We start from the raw sequence: 21281 nt of genomic DNA on the forward strand, positions 1-21281 counted from the left end.
ACTGGGAGGGGAGGAGGGCAAGCCAGTGGGGAGATCAGTGCTGTGTGGACCAGTACTCCAATTCTCCTGTTGCATCCACACCAAGTGAGCCTCCCCATTGCTTCTCCCTATTGGTAAGCTTCAGCTATGGCAATGCCGGAAGGCCAGGGGCATAACCGTGCCCCTCCCTGCCAGCTGGACTGGCAGTATTCCTATTCTGAAAGAAAATGAGTTAAACTGAGACATAGTAAACACATATTGTGACAAATATTACTTGTCATGTTCAATATGCATGAGTTTACTGAAGACAGGTTTTTTTTTTAAAGTGTTATACCCCCATAGGTTGGCTTGTTTGTTTTTCAGGTTGTTATTTTGGTATAGCATTTCTCAGGTTGGAAGAGTTAGGAGTTTTTTTCCTGAAAATATTTCCCGAGTGGTGAGGTTAGATTCAATAAATATTGAGGCTCTGGCATTCTTATGATTGCTGAATGTGAATATAGCTGTGAGGAATTGTGGTGGAGTTGAAAAACCCCACCCCCAAGTTGAAAATAAAATAAGAAACGTAAAATAAATGCATAAAGTAAAATTCAGATTAACCCAACTAGGTGCTGATAATGTGTTTGGAAAGTTTCCTCAGTCTGCAAAGGCTTCTCATCTTCATGATGATGATCACAATCTGATCCGCCAGGCATTTACAAGAGAAGCAGTACTGTGTGCACCGTAGAGTTGTTTTGAATGTTATCCGGAAAGCTGCTCCACATCACTTAAATCCATTATACATGCCATTCTGAAAACAGAGCCTTATATGTAGAGTTCATCAGCTGGCCTATTATGGGAAGCCAACTTGTTTTGAGGAAAGCGTGCTTTATTGCTTCTGCGCAGGTTCTGGAATTTGAAACATCTCAGGGCCTCAACAGAGCCCTGGCATCAGTTACTCTGTCAGCTTAGTGGAAGTTAGAATCATGTTATTCCCCGGTACAGAATCCAGTTCTGAGAAGCAGCTGACTGTACACTGAAATTAACAAGGGAATACTAAGGAGATGAGAGGATTTTTTGTGTGAAATGCTGCGGCTTGTTGAGTCGCAGCCATCATAATTTTGGTTTATTTTTGTTGGCTTTTAAAAAGGACATTGGAACAGTGACACTGGATTGTAGTACTTTGGGAAACTCTGTTGGTGTTTGCCTTGGACCTTCTTTTATGCTTACATGCTGTGGTATGAGGAAGAGGAAGAATGTAAGTACAAAATGTCTGAAATACTTTTACCATTGCATTTAAATCTGTGACATAATTCTGCTGAGGTCTGTAGGAAAGCCCTTTAATAGGATGCATTCTTGGGGGGGGGGATCACCCCAATGATGCAAAGGTCGACTACAGAACAGTGAGGAGGGGTGCCTGTATTTCAGGGTTGCTTAAACAATTACACTTAAATAGAAATTCGTGGAAATAAAAAGCTATTGCGTGAGAACACAAGGGGCATTTCGAAGATTCAGTATTTACTAAAGGTTTCTGGTTGGGGATGGGAGGGGAGAGAAGTAACTGGGATAAAAATAGATTTTTCATTATTGTTTTTAATAGTCTGGCAAAATTTCAAAAGACTATCAGCTGCTTTGAATTATAATGGCATATGCTGTTTCCACTGCCCTGATTGATGTACATGAAATGGGATCTTGTTCATTATTTTGTAGTAAAGTAGTTGAACAGTCACTGCACCTTTCCCCATCTCCCCCAACAAGAAAAGAGCCCTAAGGTTGCTCTGGTGTTTTGACGTCCTTCCTCACGCTCTGTGCTACAACTTTTTCATATTTTCTTGCAAAAAAAGAAAAAGCCAGAAAGAAAGAACTTAGATAAGATTGATAGTTCTGTTTTAAAGATTGTGGAAGGATAACCATTTTTATTTCATACTTGGCCTCAGTATATTATCCACATGCAGGTATAGAAATCTTTGCCTGAATGCTCTAAGGTTGGTATTTTTATCCTTTTCTGTCTTTTTAAAAAGCAGACATGCACAATTCATAAACTACCAATGCAAGGTTACACTACCAGCCATATCTTTCCGCATGGAAGGTGGCTAACAACTCACATGCTTATGTAGCTGTAGGTAGAATGTAAAAGTAGGAGGTGTGGCAGCAATAATCTCTTCGGCTGCTTCTAATTTATTTCCAAAATTTGTTGCAAAGTGAAAGTGTATGAATGAGTCCTGCCAAAATGTATGGTCCGCGTATTGGAACTAAACAAAACAAGTAGTTTATTTGAAGAGATGAGAGGGCATGATGTTGCTATTGATTGGAAAAGTTTGCCTTTTTGCCAGTTGTCCAGGGAGACCGACAAATGGTGGGTCAAGTCAAACCACGTCTATTTAATGTGGCTTTGGTGGTGATGTTGGCAATTTAGCTTCGGTGGAAGAAACTTCCTTTTGGAATAAATGTTGCATGTCTTGCATTGCTGGGAGACTTCCAGTACAGCCTGAAAAGGGAGATAGGGCACTCTGTTTGGGGGAAAGGTCACTTGCTGGTGGGATAGCTGGTGGGGAGATCGCAGGAAAGCCTGTCTTCTTGACAGGAGCACTAGAACTCCCGCTCTCATAGTATGGTTTTAGGCAGCTTGTTGAAGAGTTCTGTTTCAATGGCCTTTACCTCTTTTGTCATTGGCGTCTGCCTGCTTTGGCTCTGTTTAATGTCACTATATTTTTAACTGTGACTCTCCCAGCTTTGTTTTTAAGGCTGTTGACTTTTTTTATTTATCCTGTCACTATTTTCCATTGGTATATCATCTTGTTTTATTGTAAACCAATTTCTGTGGTTCAGTGGAAGAATAATTTATATGTTTTTGTTGTTTTTAAGTTTGGAGAGGACATTTCTTTATTCAACCCAAGAATTTTTATTTTTATGTGTTTGCGTGTTTGTGTGGAATGTTTATATCCCGCCTTTCAGCTGTAATTCACAAACCAGCTTCAGGCTGAAATCTTATACACGTTTATCTGAGAGTAAATCCCATAGAATTAAATGGGATTTCCTGTATAGGATTGTACTGTAAATTTCTTCCACCACTCTTTACTTCACATGATGTGATCAGGCATAGGCAATACAGGAATTAGTAAGGAGGGTGGAGCAGCAGATTTTTTTTTTTTTTAATTCTCTACAAGGCTCATTCCAAATTTTATCATTTAGGGTATGGAAAGAACTTAAGTATATATGGAAATTGACATGTTTGTGTTTTGAATTCTGCAAGGTACTTTGATTAAACTGATGGGAGCCTCACTTAATGGAGGCAGTGCTATTTCAGAGACACATGCTAAACAATTTGAAGGCAAGCCAAAGCACAATGAGAAGGAATAATGATGACCTTGGTTTATTTTTTGCTCAGTACATTCAGGTTTTTGATTGGATTCTGAACAAGGCAACACTTTCTCTCCCAGAAAGCTTTGCCCTAGTCCTTGGAGGCTTTGCATTCTTGTTATCAAAGCAGCTGGTTCATATTGGAGCATTTTCTTGTGAAGGTCGTGGGCTGCAGTGTGGGGAAAAAAGAAAGATTTCCTTATTGAACCCAGCCAAGTATGTGCTTTCTATGAGAACATTTCTGTGCAGAGACCTATTAGCCTGTTGACCTGCCTAGCATACTACTGATGATAAATAAAAAGCATTCTACTGAATTGAAGTTTGTTTGCTTTTTGTTTTTTGTTTGGCTTGTTGGCCCCTTTTGTTTGATGTTACTCGTGGTAATGCATTTTTTTTAAAAAAAATGATATGAGAATGCCTCATATTATTAATAAACAGATGTATACAGATTTATCCAGGAAAATCTAGATGATTGAAAGAGAGTACAATCATTTTATTATATTATGAAAATCAGAAGCCTATGGGCATTGTGTGGGTGTAGTTGAAAGCTATTCTTTTCCATTCTCTTTGAGTAGTTATGCAATACCCTTCTGTAGTCACAGTTTTGTCTCAAAAACTTTGGATCACCTTTGCTTACTGATATAAAGGAGGAGGAGGAGGAGGAGGAGGAGGAGGAGGAGGAGGAGGAAGAAGAAGAAGAAGAAGAAGAAGAAGAAGAAGAAGAAGAAGAAGAGGAGGAGGAGTTTGGATTTGATATCCCGCCTTTCACTCCCCTTCAGGAGTCTCAAAGCGGCTAACATTCTCCTTTCCCTTCCTCCCCCACAACAAACACTCTGTGAGGTGAGTGGGGCTGAGGGACTTCAAAGAAGTGTGACTGGCCCAAGGTCACCCAGAAGCTGCATGTGGAGGAGCGGAGACGCGAACCCGGTTCCCCAGATTAGAGACTACAGCTCTTAACCACTACACCACACTGGCTCTCAACTCAATCAGAACTTCTCAATAAAAATGGAATAACAGTTTTACTTTTCTGCAAAAAGAACACGAGCTAAAGGGGGTGAGTGGATAGGATTCAGCAATGCAGACAACTTCAGTTTCACAATACTTTTCTCTATTTTACTCTGAAGATATGTAAAGGCAAAGGTAAAGGACCCCTGGCAGTTAAGTCCAGTTGCGAACGACTCTGGGGTTGCGGCGCTCATGTGGCCAGCATGACTAAGCCGCTTCTGGCAAACCAGAGCAGCACACAGAAATGCCGTTTACCTTCCCACTGGAGCGGTACCTATTAATCTACTTGCACTTTGACGTGCTTTCAAACTGCTAGGTTGGCAGGAGCAGGGACCGAGTAATAGGAGCAACGGGAAAATATGTAGACAGTGTACTGTATAATCTAAATCAATTACCCTTTTTATATAGGCCCAGTTTCACATAATGCTAAGACGAACCATGACATATCAAGAATGTGCCTTGGCCACATTGCTGCTTCTCCTGTCATGCTGTTGTGAGTTAACCCATGGATTGGCTTATCATATTGTCCCAACTCAGACTCGTGGTTTGTCTTGCTCTCATCTATGGTCAAGGTCTGTTCTATTGATTACCAGTCATGACTTGTTTGGATGAGAGAAACCATGACAAAATGTCCAGTGAAAACTCAGTATTTTTTCTAAACAAGCAAAAAACAAACCACCTAACATTTTTATTCTTTTTACTCTTTGAAATATTTCAGGTTTCCTGAACCAGACTAATTGCTAAAACATCAAAGCACATATGTTCTCCTCCTTTCCCTAACTTTAACCTGGCATGGAAATAATCAACATTAATCTGGTTTGAAAACTGATAAAATCTTATGACATTGGAAGAATGACAGGCTAAATGACCTAGTAGACTCATTTTTCCTCTATTACCGAGCCTATGAATAGATGTGCTTTGGGATTTGAACAGGAAATGTCCTTATTTTTAGCTTGGTCATTTCATTCTGCTTTTTCTGCTTCTGTTAACTGTGAATATGTGGCACCTAGAAAGGATCTGATAGAAAGATTAACCATTACACAAATAAACTCATCAGCTGAGGTGTAATGACATCTAAGATAACTTGAGAACTCGTAAACCTATCTGTAATGATCTGATTGTGATTTAATATTTCAATGTAAGTCTCTTTCAGAGTACAATCAGCTGCAACCTGCAGCACAATCTGGAGCCCCTAATCTTAAAGGAAAGGGTAGCTCATACTCATTATGTTGTTCAAAACCCATTCATCTCAATGGTGTCCATTAAAATACCCATCTTTGATTAGGTTTTGTTTGTAAAGCATTTACTGGTTAAGATGATACAGTCCTCTGATTACTCTCCAATGAGATATCATGAGTGAGATTGTGCCTTCCCTCCCCATCCCATTTTCAGGGCCCTAGAGATCCATTTTGAGGCTTAATGTTCACATAGATAGGCACCTGCCCATTTAAATCCAATGTTTATACAGTGGTACCTCTGGTTACGAACGCTTTGGGACCTCTAGTTACAAACTCCGCTAACCTGGAAGTAGCTGCTCCTGGTTGCGAACTTTGCCCCAGGATGTGAACAGAAATCACATGTTGGAGGTGCACGCGCAGCAGGAGGCCCCATTAGTGAAAGTGTGCCTCAGGATAAGAACGGTTTCAGCTTAAGAATGGACCTACGTAATGAATTAAGTTCATAACCAGAGGTACCACTGTAGTCCTAAACAGTACATTTGATATCCCAGGTAAAATTGGCAAACTGATTACTCTTTCTGGATCTGAGCACTTTAGGTTTTAGGTGGCGAATGCATTGTGCTCCTTGTCTACCACTGGTCCCCACCCTGCACTCAGCTCTCACCCGTGGCTCCTAGAAGCTATCAGCATGCGACAGTGGCCAAACCCCAGGAAATGGCTTCAACTGGCTGGCTAAACCAGGTTGACGGTCACTGGGTGAGCGTAGCTGATGGATCTCAAACCTTCAGTGAGTTTGGGACTTCCCCTGCATGCAAAAACAGGTTCTGGCAGGTTGAGCGGATGAGACCAGTAGTTGGTCCAGCAGTGAGGAACACAGTTTCTGCTCATGTTGTAGAGGGAAGTGAGGAGCAGATGGGACTCATTAATCTGGGAAGGTAGCACATCTAAGAGAAGGAAAACTCTGATCCTAAACCTCTGTTGACTTGTGGAATATCTTCAGAAGAAGAAAAGGCTAAGGAGTAAACCCTACACAAATCTGGAGAGGCATTCTTAAGTTGGTTGAAACACACCTTGTTTGCCTCCTTCCAGCAATTCCTGCAGGCAAGCTGGTGCCAAATGTATTGCTCTGCTTTCCTCAGGACCACACCAGTGAGATCAAAGCATTGTCCTCTGGGCAGCCCAGGACCTCCATACAACTGCCCAAGCTTGTACCCCAGGGAGGTCACTTGAGTGCTGCTAATGCAGCAGTTTGACTTCACCCCACACTCCATTGCCACTCAAGACAGATGGATGTCAACAACAATCCTAGTAGAAATGTCACTCCAAAAAATGGATGTCTGGTGGCTTCAGAGTGTAGCTGAGCAATAAAAGGAGAGTGTTCTTCCAATGGTCAGTTTATTGTGGAGACAGTTTGGACACCTTGTGTAACCTTGTTATAAAGTGCCAGTATGTTGCCGTCCAACCGTATCACATATCTGTTTCCTTTGGGGTGTCAGTTACGGCTGGCAGGTTGCAAGAGCTGAGAAAATGGCTTTGTCTATGTGCTTAAAAGGTCAGCCCGTTTCCTGGAAGAAGCTAAAGTTACATTGTGAACTTTCTAAAATACGCCAAACAACACATGTAAATGTGGCTAATCAAATAAGCATTTGAGATTAAATATTTATTATACTGTTTCAATCCATTCATCTTTTTAGCCAGTTTTAGATGCTGCTATAGCAAGACTAGCAGAGGATCAGTAGTAAAAATGTGTTTCATGTTGTTAAAAGATTCAGCATTCATTAAAGAGGTAACCAGTGTTCCTTGGGAGTCATTAGTAAATTGATTTTTCAGAAATCTACACTTCCAAGAAATATTACAAGAGGCTTGTAAGCAATTTATATAAAAGATGAGAAGGGAATTGTTCTTCTAATAATAGTGCAGAAGCTTCAGAAGCTTTAATTTTAGAGATTTTCTGTTTTAATTAATATGCTGAATGGCACTCATCCATAATGAAACTGAATGAAAGAAGTATGCTGGCCAATCAAAATTTGATATATTTTTAAACTGATAAATCTGTTGGACTTCTGCGTGTTTCATTTTTTATAATCTCCTTATAGTTTTCTTTCTCATGGGGAAACCATAGACATTTCCTTAAGTAGATTTCTGGAGCAATGATTTTAACAGCATGTGTTTACTTGTTTATGTATAAGGCTTCTTTATTTATAAGACTAGATCCAGACTATAGTAGATGGATTTATATTCCACTTAAATCAGTGGGACAGGATTATCATAACTTAGATCTCATTAATTTCAGTGGGAAATAAATGCAACTGATTTAGTCTAGATCTAACCTATAATGTGTACATCTTATCTGTTTTCCAGTGTATCCCAAAAGATATAAATGGAGGAAATGGGCATTTAAAAGTATTCTACAAGGACACTCTTCTTGGACTTGGGTCTCTGGTGTTATCTAAGCTATGCTGAGATGTGAAATGAGAGGCTGAGGGAGAGTTCTCAGTGCAATAATTGTGTTCTTAAGCACTAGAGAGCATTCCTCTCTTCATAGGTTCCCCCTTCACCTATAATATTATAAAGATGTGGAACAGACCTCTCCATCTCTGTCCTCATTGCCTTACATATATATCTTCAGCTTTTATAAAAGAAAGGTCTCCATCACAACAGCTAAAGCGTTTTCAGCAGCATCATGCTAAATGTCAATTAAATAAATTAAAAAGACATTAAAATGAATATGGGTGGGGGGGTCACATCATTACGGCATTATGAATTGGTTAGTGAAGTACTTTTAAGCTTCTGGTGCTACAGTTTCAGATGGCTACAGAAGATCCTCTTCAACAACAAAAAGTTATAAAGAGGATAAATGTTGCTCATTTAACAAATTTTTTTTGAAATGAAGGAAAGCGTAATTTTAACTTGGTTTTATTAATGCACTTAACTGGCAAAAATTGTCTCATAATGATGTTAAAATGAGGAAAGCTATAAATTCTATATATAATAGGAAAGTCCAGAAATTTACTACTACAGTACAATTATAGTTAATGTAAAATGAATTCCATAACATTTTACATTAAATGCAGTGTAAATGAGCATTAAAAAGCTTTTCCTGGGCTGTAGATCAAGAAATGTGTCTAAATTCAACCCTAGACTTAGCTTATTAGGGAAATGGATGTTCTTTGTGTGGATTAGGGATAGAATTTTTGGAACATATTGCTGCTGAGCTGATAGAAATGGATTCCCGCCCCCGCACACCATTCCCATCTTGTTCCTTAATCTCAACAAGTGAATTTGGATTTCTTTTACCACTTTGGCTCAAAATATGAACAACTGTTGCACATTACTCCTTAGAGGTCAAAATACCAAACATCTGGAGCATCATGGAGCTTGATCTGGCAGCCTCACATGGGCTGTTGTCTTGTAAGAACGTTTACACCTCAGTATTAATAAAAATATGTGATGCCTCACTCCAAACTAGGTCAGGATTTGGAGTTATTCACATGAAAGGCTGCCTATTGTTCCATTTCCTCCCCCTTTCCTTCATGGGTGCCGTAAGTATTTATATTGTTTTACCTGATCTAGGGGGCGCAGCTACCCCCCCCTGCCCCCCTTGGCTATGCCCGTGCTTTCCTCCCCATCTGATGTACCCATGGGAGTACCACAGCTGGAGTAGACCAGGCATAGGCAAACTCGGCCCTCCAGATATTTGGGGGCTACTACTCCCATGATCCCAAGCTAACAAAACCAGTGGTCAGGGATGATGGGAATTGTAGTCCCAAAACCTCTGGAGAGCCGAGTTTGCCTATGCCTGGAGTAGACTCAGGACAGCTGAGGGTCACATGCCTTGTCAAGGTTGTGGGGTTGAGCCCCATGTTGGGCAAAAGATTTCTGCATTTCAGGGGGTGGACTAGATGACCCTTCGTATCCTGCCCAATTCTACATTTCTATGATTCTATAAGTAAGATGGGCTAACATTCTTCACATACGTTTTTGTGACGTGATGATGATGGCCAGTTGTTGTTTTCCTGCAACACTACATACTGACATGAGGAAAGCAACATGTGTTAAGGAACATTTTGTTTCACAACAGGAATACATTGGAAGATGGGTAATGTATCCCAATTAAGGTTTAACTCTCCATAACATCTAGCAACTCTAGCTTAGTTTTTAAAGTTTTTGGTGTTACATTATTTATTAGATGTGTGCTTAGAACTGTGGAAGTGTTTTCCTAAGCCTGAAAACCTATTATTTATGTGTGAAAGTTGCATAGATGTTATCGTTCTGTGAAATGCTGCAAATGACTTTCAGGGCTCAGATCACATTACTCCATACTGGAGTTGCTCATATTGCCATGTGTAGGTTTGCAATCTGGGTGAAGAAGAGCCAGCAAGCCAGAATAACTAAATCATTGAGTCAACTGAGCCCCATTGCTGTGGGTAGAAACAACTTGCTTTTCAGAGCTAGAAGGAAATATTTCATAGGCGAAATAGTTCACTAGATAGATGAAACCTTTCTGTAAACATTCAAGTTGATGCCATCAACTATATTTAGCTACGAAGATGGAGGCAGAGCAAGGCTCCAGTGGCAGCATCACAAAGACATTCTGTGGGGGTGGGAAATGGCTTCTCCCATAAAGTTACCTGGGAAGGGACATTATGTACAATCACTTCCTGGGGAAAAATAGATGTATTTTCAGCTAGCATGATAAGTGCTAATATTTCTAGTTGCTCTGCGGTTAAAAGCTCCCTTTGAAAAGGAGAGGATTTTAAGGCAGCCCTTGGAGCACCTCATAAAATTGTAAGTAAAGGACTCTCCACATGTGCTAAGGGAAATGTAGTCTAAACAGCACATGTATTTTCTAATCTGAGCATGGGTCCAGAAATGTGAACCAGGAATCTTCACTTTACATTGCAGACAAACAAAATCCCTACAGTGGACTGGTTCAAACATATTGTCACAATGCAAAATCATAACTTATAGGCAGGCCTAAGCAGCCTTTGACTCACATGCTCCTTCCTCCAGTGTGGCCATTTGAGAGGAGTTCAAAAGCTTTTGCTTTTTTTTTTTTTCTTTAACCATGATTTCTGGTAACATCTGAATTGAGTAAACTGTAGTTGATCTTCACTATGGTTTGTTAAAACGTACAGTAAGCTTCAAATAAAATATCGTTTTCAACAAACAACAGTTAAGCTATACCACAGTTTAGGGGTCAGTCTTAAGCTGATTCAAAATAAAGTGGTTGCTTCCAATCACATACACTCAGCTGTGCCAGAGGGGAAGTCAGAGTAATACCAATTGTATCTCCAGTACAAAAGTAAGTTGTGGGGAGTTTTTGCTGTCCCGGAGCCTTAATCTGGGGAGATATTACTTTGAATTGCTACTTTCTAACATGGGGGCCTAACATGGAATTTGAGGTGAATTGGGGGGTTCTTCATTAAAATACCTGAGATACGTTAAGGCAAACTGAAAGCACAACTTAAATGTTGTTGCTGGCATCCATTAGTCCTGAGAGACAATGGAGTCCACCTATGGGGGTGAAGCCAAACTGCTGTGCTAGCAGCACTTAAGTACTAACCTCCCTGGGCTGCAAGCCTGGGCAGTATGTATGGAGGTCCTGGGCTGGCCAAATGACAAGACCCCCCCCCCCCCAGCCTCGCTGATGTGGACCAAAAGAAAACAGAGCAATACTTTTGGAACCAGCTTGACTGCAGGAGTTGCTAGGAGGAGGCAAACAAGGTGCCATCCAACCGCCTTAGGGATGCCACTCCTCTGTAAAAGAATTCATAGTCCTGCTTCCTGCTGCTTCAAAGGGGCAGCAGTTCAATGTGCTGCCTTAGTTTGTTATTTTGGTATATTGTTTTAAAGCGCCATCTGAATATCTTAAAACAATCTTCTGGTGTCTAATTGCCTTTTCCATGCATACTGCCCTTAAGTCCCATTGCTCCAATATAGCCAGGGCTTTGTGTTCTGATCCATATAGTAGAGAAGAAACATATTAGTATTTGGAAGCAGGGGTGAAACATGCTACATTAATTCCAAATATATATAAATGAAATCAATTAAAGAGGCATGAAAAAGGGTAAAAGAAATGGTTGGAATGAAAGTGAAGATTTTTCTAGTTAAATAATAGCAAATGATTTAAACCCCTTTGTTAATACCCAAGACCGACATTTCCCACAATTTCACTGTCAAACTGGGAACAATCCATAAGGACCAGGTAACTTTAATAGCTGCTTTTCTAAATTCTGTTTTGACCTTTTGACTATAAAAGGCAATTCCTTGGAGTTCCGAAAGGTACAGTTCCTTGATCTTTGGGTAAGAGCTACAATACACTACTGTATTTCAGTAATATACCTTATTTGACTGCTTTTTTCTCCTTGTGCCAAAGGTATAGGATGAAAGTTCAAATGCATCTTAAAATGCCAGCGTTCAATTCTGCTCCTAGCTTCATTTAATGAACAAGGAATAGGAGTGTGATTCCCATTTTTCTTAGTGGTATTCATTTGAATTCTGATCCAAATAATTTATCCAGTTTTCAAACATACTGCTTACCTCACTTCAAAAAGCTACTATTGAATTTCTCCAGCAACCCACTGATGTTGTGCTTCTCTGCACACTATTGTTAATTGTTAGGTACAAAGCTGGAAATCACAGTACTTAAAGTTTTAAAATTAAAGTATTTCCAGCAGTTGTCATCCGTTGACAGCTTGTTGAAGTCTTTCACTGCTTTCATTGGTTTAAAATGTAATCTAGGAATCCTTTGTGCTGCTCCTTGTGAACTGATCACAAATGTGTTTGTGCATTGTTAGTGTTCATACTTTAATGAATGGAAAAAAATGAACTTCAAAGTTACTTGCTAAAAGGCAGTGAGGATACTTTGCCAATGTGAAGTATCCGGTGTGCAAATAATTCCACATTGCAAAGAATCAAATAATCATTCCAGATTTTCTCATTTTGTATATGGAGATTTCAAAATAAAAGTTTATTTATAGGCAAAAAAATTTATGCCACTGGGAAATCCTGTGGGACTTGGTCACAAGTTGTGCAAACCTGGCTTCAAACAAAAGAGAAATGTTGGGATTTGTGCCACACTTTTTTTTTAGTTTGAAAATGAATGAATTAACTTTTAACCCTATACAGCCATTAGAAAAAGCCTGTTTCAACACCTTTGATTACTCAGAGGAGAAGCAGAACTTTCCAGCAATAAGATTGTCAACAGAGCTTTAAAAGAGAAGGATAATAAATGGTACATCCACAATTAGAATAGGATAATTTGTCATGAGCTGCATTCAAACAACACTTTCTTCTCTCCTCCCAACATTTCCAAACCTGTTGATGTTCACATTTTATTGAATATTTCACATGATAAAAACCACTTCTGAAAATCTAGTGGAGTCTAGCAGAAGTTTAATGCTTATTTCCATGTTAAGGTACCACAGTGGAAAAGGAATGCTAGAGATTGAGATAGAAGCAATAACGTTATAACCAGTAAAACTAATGCAATATAAACCATATGACTGAATTCAGGCTTACAGTCAATTCTCCTTTTACTTCTTCATTCAGTGGCTGAGATCTTTGGTGCTCCATGAATAGTTACTGTTGTTCTAGCTCTGATCAGCCCCAGCCAACATGACCAATAGTCAAGCATAGTGGGAGTTGGGGGGGGCAACAGGAGGATCCCCACATCTGTGTAAAGGAAGACTCAGATGGAGACAGAACTAATCTAAAACCCAGGTGTTCCTAAATACAAATATAGAATTGTAGCTGACCATACATTTAATTCATGTGTTTTATTTGGGATGGATGAATAAATCTGTTACAAGTCTGTGTCAGTTTTCCATGTGTTCATTCATAAATCCTGATCCATCCTCATTTTTGCATTTAATTTGCAATGCTGAGAACCATGTCAAAACACTTAGGGAAGTGTGAAATCTGAAGACATTTGCATTTCAATATGTTTCTTAATCTAGGAGTGCAGATCAGGTCACCTGAGTTCACAAACTGAATTTCTTGAGCATTCCTGTTGTTGACACCATCCTGAAAAATTAGCACAAATGGAAAGCAAGGATTGGCTGGGTCATAAAACACCATCAGAATAGACAGAAATAAATGTGGCTAAAGAGAGAGGAGGACTCTCACATGGAATTCTGTGAAATGAGATAAGAGGCTTTTACATACAGTAAATGAAAACTTACATATAGTGTAATCATATACATATCTGCTCAGAAGTAAGTTTAATTTTGATTGCTGGGGTTTATTCTCAATAAATGGGTACAGGGTTATAGCCTCAGCATCCCACATTCAACCTAACAGGAAAAATTGCTAATATTGCATCTATTTAAATGTTATTGTGTTATTCTGCTCCTGTTTTCTCTCCAACTATGCAACAGACAAAAAAAAAAAAAAAGCCAAATACTTAATTCTTTTTCACAGTGCAAGTCATAAAAATTCATTTCCTTCATGTAGGTTATAGTGTACAGTGCATGAGAAGCTAGGTTTTTTTAAATAAAGAATAAATCTGTTGATTGGAGAACAATGAACTTGCAGAAGTGCTGCTAACTGAATGCATGTTGTGTAAGAAAAAAGTAACCCATGACTTTTAAGGAATGTGTAGTAGACAATGTTCACTTATTTGAGTGTTTGATAACCATTTCTAAATAGACACTTCACTGTAGTTCAGAACACACTAACATTCCTAAACCCACAAGGACATTTTAGTATGGATCAACACTCTGTTTTTATCAGAAATAGTTTAGAAAGCTCTGATATTACACTAAAACTGTAGTCTGCAGTACGTAGGTGAAATGAGGAATACTGGTGAATCCTGGGCTGGGTCACTAAATAGAAAACAGAACTAACGCACACTTCCCCAAATTTTCATGCTGAATTGCTTGTTTTGAAGCAAGGTTTAAATTACCAGTTCTAGTATATCTGTTTGTCCAGATAAAATGTTTCAGTCTTTTCTTGGAGAAATTCATGTGGAAAATTCTACATTGGAATTTAAAGTCCACATAAGTAGGACAGTAGATTCCTGCCAGTGTGATATTTTGGGGCAGTTACATTATATATACTCAGAATCCTCTCTAGAGTTTACTTTCTGGTCATGTGGTCGCCCTCTTGACCCACCCTATCACAGTAGTTTCTCTTGTATCAACTGTCCACCATAACACTCACTTAAATTTGGTATACATTTTTCAGAAATAATCTTCCATAGGAGTGTTATTGCCACAGAGAATAGTCTTATGGTGAGACTTTTTTTTTTACTATGAGGGTTCCAAAGTTTGAAATTACAAACTTGTATTCTTTAAAGGTGTGGGAAAACTTTGACATTCCAGATGTTGCTAAATTACTACTATCATCACCTACTCACTGGCTATGCTTGCTGGGGCTGACCAGAATTGCAGTTCAGCAAAATCTTGAGGGCCAAAGGTTCGCCATCCTGCTCTAGAGATTGCAGACATGTGTTTGTATATTTCTTCTCTGGGCACCACAATTTAAGTAAGATATTAATATGCTGGAACGGGTGTAGAGAAGGGCGACCAAGATGATTAAGGGGCTGGAAGCAAAGCATTATGAAATGGTTGAGGGAGTTGGGCATATTTAGCCTGGATGAGAGGACACTGAGAGGAGATATGCTAGCCATCTTCAAGTTTCTGAAGGGGTGTCACATGGAGGATGGAGCCAGCTTGTTTTCTCCTGTTCCGGAGGGTAGGACCTTAACTAATAGCTTCAAGTTACAAGAAAGTAGATTCCGACTAAACATGAGAACCTTTTGGTCCTAAGCGCTGTTGGGCAGTGGAACGGACTCCCTTGGGAGGTGATGGATTCTCTTTCCTTTGAGGTTTTGAAGCAGAGGTTGGATGGTCCTCTGTCATGGATGCTTTAGATGAGATTCCTGCATTGCAAGCAGTTGGACTTGATGACTCTCAGGGTCCCTTCCAACTCTACAGTTCTACAATTCTTTGAATGCAACCAGCTTAGGACTCACTGTAACTTTGAAGGTGGCAAAAAATCAGTGTTGTGCACATGAAAAACTACAGCATTTAATGGAGGTGGCAGTTTCATTAAATATAAATCCAGGAAGGATGAGAGAAATTGCATCATGTTATGAAAGTTGCATAGAAACGCATCTTTCCAAATTCTCAGATTGGCTGAATACTAGGGCAAAAAGGATGCAGCTTCCTAATCATATCTTACATGTTCCATTCACTGTGTTCGACTGAACCTAAATGAAGATATATTACAGAAGTGCTCTGCTCAGGGATGATTCTTCAGGCAAGAGAGCGGAGGGAAATAGTTTAGATAAGCTGAATGTTCTTCACCCTGAGATGTACTTCCCATGTTGTCCAATTATTCAATGTGAGTACCCACAGGAAAATGGGTGTGCAGAGAATCCCAGGAAAAGGACTCTAATTGTTCAGGCTTAACTGTATGAAAAAGTTTTGAACTTGGCGATACGGTTTTCCAGTCAAAACTCAATAGCTTTATTGGAGTCTTCATTGTATTTTAATACATACTATGCTAAGGCTGGTTCGGATATATATTATGGAAATAAGCACTTGGCTGATGAGGTGGAGGGATTAATTTGCAGTGTGAATGAATGTGATTTAATGCTTCAACAATTCTGCCCTAAGGCAGAGGGCTAAAGTAGCTGAATTTTGAGCTGCTCCCAACAGTGTGTTTTTCTGTGAAAGCGAGAGTCTATGAAATGTCAGTACTAATGAGCTATAGATAGGTAGTTAAAAATGTGATCCAGAGTATCCTTTTTTTTCTTTGTTTTAAGTTGTTGAGTTACTTATTGCAAATACATGTCCTTTTGATTTATTATGAGGTGGCTGCATTGATACCATCGTTTGGTGTCATCGCTGTATAACTGAATAGTTTATAAATGAAGAGTATTTTTTAAATGATGTAATCCTGATTCCCTGTCAAATGGTAAATAGCTCACAAATGTGTGCTTTAAGTTATGTAGCCCTCATCTCATCTAAGTTATATACAGTGGTACTTCCGGTTACAGATGCTTCAGGTTACAGACACTTCAGCTGACAGACTCTGCTAACCCAGAAATAGTAACTTGGGCTAAGAACTTTGCTTCAGGATTAGAACAGCAGTGGGAGGCCCCATTAGCTAAAGTGGTACCTCAGGTTAAGAACAGTTTCAGGTTAAGAACGGACTTCTAGAACGAATTAAGTTCTTAACCCGAGGTACCACTGTATAATTGTTTCTGACTTCTGACAATTGATGCTTTGCAACTGAGCAGAATCCAGCACCCCCACTAGTCCGTTACAGTGTTTGCTATGTTATATGCATTCTTCAAAACTTGGTTCCTCTCATGGAGGCTCAGGGTTTGGGATTGTCAGCAAGGTGAAGCATGAGAAAGGCAATCTGTTACAGAGGAGGTAACTACAAAGTCACTGTGCTGCTCAGACCACTGGTAGAACCTTTTATAGGCTTGGGCCTATTGTTATGCTGCTTTAATTGGCCACTCTTTTGAGGACGGAACTGAATGAATCTCAACGGCTGACTATGTTATTGATATTTTCATATATACCAGAGATACCCACCTACTGGCTTTATGTGACCTCACTAGCCCTATGCTGCCACCATAAGGCAGCTGGCATGGTGGTTGTTCTTTCTGGAGAAGATTTTGATGGGTGAGACATGTCCATTATCAAGATCTGTAAATAGGGATTTGTTTGGCAAAGGTGACAGACTCATTCGGACTGTCTTCCCAGGATTAAATGTTACTCTATATCTGCTGTAGCAGATGCTACTGCTGTGTTTTACAGGAGATTAAGTTTGTTAACGGGACCATGTGTTAATCCATAAAGCAGAAACCAAGGATGGTGCCTTTATTTAAGCCATTTATGTAGTTTTGGTTTGGCTAAATTCAGATAAACTCATTCACTTGGCATGATTCTGTTACATTTCATACAGTCTTTTTTTTTTTAAGCCATATAATATTATCTGAGTAGTTATTAAAATGTATTCTTTCCATATAAATTGTTTGGAAAGAAAAATGGCAACTTGAATAAAAGCCTTCCATCACTCTAGATATTCAAGAGATTGGAAAAGGCTTTTAAAGAAGAGATTGTATTAGTTCCTCTTTCTCGAAAGAAATACCCACAGGCACATGTTAGTAAGACAGTCTGAATTTATCATATGCCCTTTTAAAATATTAAACATAGAGGAGATTTTTAGTATCCTTTTCATTCTTGCAAAGATCCTTTTGCTGTATTCAATAAATAGAATGTGAACCCACCCGCCCCTGCTGTCAGTGCAAAGCTGCCGTTTGATTGAAACTAGATTTGATAAAAGTACATTCATCATAATGAAACTGAGATCCAGTTTTTTAAATTTTGAAAGAAGGATTGCACTATTCATTACTACTTAAATGCTCACAATACCCAGCTTTATAGGGTCAAGACCTTTTCACTGAAGAGCTGGTCTGAAGTTGCTCAGACCACATAATTCAGAATAGTAATAAGACTTCTCCCCAGTTTAAAGTTCTGAGGATATGATGATCAAATCAATACAGAAAAACTTTGACCTATATAGAGTTACATCAGATCATACACATTGTGCCGGACTAGCTTCCCCATAGGGCGAATGAGATGTGCCAACTGTTGGTATCACTGCAGCTCTTTCAACTATTTTGCTATGCGTGAGTAGCAAGCTTGTTTCTGTAATCCTTACTGCAACCGTCACAGAGGAATTAACATTATGCATGTTCACCAGCCGATGTAGAGAAATATTAACTGAACTGCCTAAAATAGGTAAACTACAAAGTAGTACTGTATCACTCATATGAGCACTGATCTTTCCAATCCCATTTTCCAAACCTCCCCCCCCCCCAAAAAAAAATTCCTATTTTATTATTTTAGAAGTAAACTGTCTTATTTTAACTATGTTAGAAATGCATACAAAGATATTGTAGTTCTTCAACCACCTAAAGATATTCCAGACAATAAAGGACTTGCAATCTCTAAAACACATAGCCCTGTTCTTGTTTTGGCAAGAGGAAATAAACAGAGACACCAATGTAGAGGAAACCGAAATTCTGCTAAATATGGTTTCTCAAAGGCACCATAAAGGGTTTTGCGAGAGGCCCATAAGACACCAGGGGCAAAGAAGAAGGAAAAAAGATGTGGAAGCAGTGAAGCAGTGAAGGTAGCAAAGCAGTGAAGGTAGCAAAGTAGTGAAGGTCATGCTGGCTTTCATCAGTGATTCTGGGGATAACACTGTCCAAGGCGATGTATAATGCAAACTTTGGCTTAGCACACTGCAGCACAGGAGTAAAAAGGGCCGTGAGCTTCTCTTCAAGAGCACTTATGTTTGCATGGTCCCATTAAGCCATAGTTTGGCTTACCGTGTCACGTAGACCAGACCAGTGTATGAGAAAGGTCTCTTATATGGACATCTTTTCTCACACATAGGAACAACATTGCTTTGACTTGAAGGTAGCAGACAGGTCTACAATAATGAAGACCTATGACTGTGTCTGACTTCATCAATGGCTTTCCTAATTGCACATGTCACTCCATACAAAATTGGTGGAATATTATTTGCCATTCTGACTTGTAAGATAAAGGAGGAGATCCCTAATCAATAGAACAATTTTCAGGTATGTTTCTGTATGTTGTGGTGCCTCAAGGGCTACCAGAGCAAAATGCCACTTGGAGAAAAGCTACCCTATTGAATAGTGTGTAGGAGAAAAGGACTAGACAACATGGAATACTGTAGTTGTTTTGCTGTAAGAAACAGTAGAATCCTATACATGCCTACTCCGGAATAAACCCGGTTTAGCTCAATGAGTCCTATTTCCATGTATTCCATGTAAAGGATTGCTTCATTAACCTGCAGTTTCTGGGAATAAGTCCCATTGAACTCAGTTGGGCCTTACTCCTGAGCAGACACAGGATTGCATGTTAAAAATGTAGCTTCCTAACAGTGTAAAAACCCTTTCATGCTTATCTTGCTTTTTATGTTCTTTCAAAGTATCCAAGGTGAAGTACCCTCTGATCATGCTTCAGTGGTTTTCTCAAAGCAAGTTTTCGCATTTTTTGCTATTCAAAGCTGCATATTGCTCTTTTTATGTTTAAGTAGTATTAGGATTATGACCTGAGAATCATAGCTAAGGAGCAAAATTATTTTCCTTGTTCTTTAATGAGCCAGCAGTTGCATAAAGGTATTCATTATTGAGCAATGCTTTGATTTCCTTTATTGAAAATGAACTGATACTTTTTATATATGATTAGAAGACAACTTAATAATCATTAGCATATAGGATGTGTTTCTAATGTGTTGATGGATAAATTAGCAAAACAGTCTGTTTTCAGTTTCCAACTTGATAGCTCAGAGGCAGCTTGTAGGCAGCTTACTGGAAGCATGCAGGTTAGATAAAAATGATAGGAGAATTGCAGCATCTTTTGTACAAGCACTTGGATAGCCTTTGTTCCTCTTTGGATAACTACATCTTCCTAAAGCACCAGACACACCAGACTTTCAGAGGAATCCAACATATTTATCTAGGAGCATCTGGAAAATGCCTCCTTTGCAGAAAGTTAAACTGTTATTTCAAGTCAAGCCCCCACACTGTAAAAGCCTGTTTGAAATTCATGTGCATAACCTCCACAGTATGTCTTGCACTATCTCAAGTCTCAAATTCTGCTTAAACTTCATTTTTATGCTTATTGTAGGGGTTCAACACATATAACATTTATGAAAGGCTGTTCAGAGAAATAAAGAATTTCTCAGAAGAGATCAAAAACAAGGCTTGTTATCTGCAAGGTGATGATTCTATAATGGCCTACTTATCCCCAAGCTTGTAAAACTACAAAGTGTTCTTGAAATTTAAGCTAGAGGAAAGGAATTCAGGATGTACTGTCCAAGTTCAGTATTTTTAAATATTAGACTTGCCAGCCATTCTCTTCCACCTACAGTATAAAGCTACTGCATGAGAGGATAAAAACACCCACAACCCTATACTGGTATTTCTACCAGATAGTAAAAAAAAAGTAAATGACCCTGGCTGGTTAACTCCAGTCAAAGGCAACTATGGGGTGTGGCACTCATTTTGCTTCAGTCTGAGGGAGCTGGCATTTGTCCACAGACAGCTTTCCAGGTCATGTGGCCAGCATGACTAAACTGCACTCCCATTCCTGGCTTGGGATTTGGTACACACATGACATTAGCCACAATCCATATTGATCCAGTATCTATCCTGAATTTTGATGCATTTTTCGCTAAGCTTTGATCTGATTTGAGAAATGGAATAACCTTTTTGTGTTTTAAGATGGCAATGTGTGCACAGCCTTAGTTTCAGCACGCTGGGACAACTGGTAAATCATCATGTTTGTTCCTCTGTTAAGTTTTAGAATCTCATTTGCTTAGATTTAGATTTAGAATGCTAACAAAAAAATCAAGTAAATTCTGGTTTAACCTTTCTGAACACAATGAAATCCAGTTTTCATAAAAGCATCCCTTAAGCAGGAATGGGGTGGATTTCATGCATGGGCAAATTGGGAGACAGAATACTGAGACGCCTTCAGTATCATGCTCCTAGTTCTGCCAAAGCCATCCCCACTCCTGGCAAAATGTCCTGGAACTTGGCTACAGCTCTAGGAAGCATTTGTACTCAGGACCCTGGCCATTCATATACACTGGTGATATCTATTTTAGCTTTTCGTGCCTACCATGTGACACTGGTGACAGTGTAGAAAGCTGATTTCTCACCCTCCATTGTGTTCTTGGTGAGCTGCCCAGCCTAATGCAGAAGGGGCTGATTAAATC

At 39.3% G+C, this 21281-nt stretch overlaps 1 protein-coding gene across 10 annotated transcripts in view; it reads left to right on the plus strand.

Moving 5' to 3' along the window:
* The window catches only part of DMD (dystrophin), a 1009769-nt gene that overhangs the window by 139914 nt on the left and 848574 nt on the right, over nucleotides 1-21281 (plus strand). The window contains exon 1 of one of the 10 annotated variants that reach the window (XM_081858838.1): nucleotides 920-1213. The exons of the other annotated variants lie outside the window; for them this stretch is intronic. Within the exon in view, the coding sequence (XP_081714964.1) occupies nucleotides 1186-1213 (28 nt within the window). The 5' untranslated portion in view covers nucleotides 920-1185. Of the gene's footprint in view, nucleotides 1-919; nucleotides 1214-21281 lie in introns of those variants that run through there. 10 annotated transcript variants of the gene reach the window in all.

This window comes from Podarcis erhardii, assembly GCF_964252035.2.
Source record: "Podarcis erhardii genome assembly, chromosome: 4".
Lineage (NCBI taxonomy): Eukaryota > Metazoa > Chordata > Lepidosauria > Squamata > Lacertidae > Podarcis > Podarcis erhardii.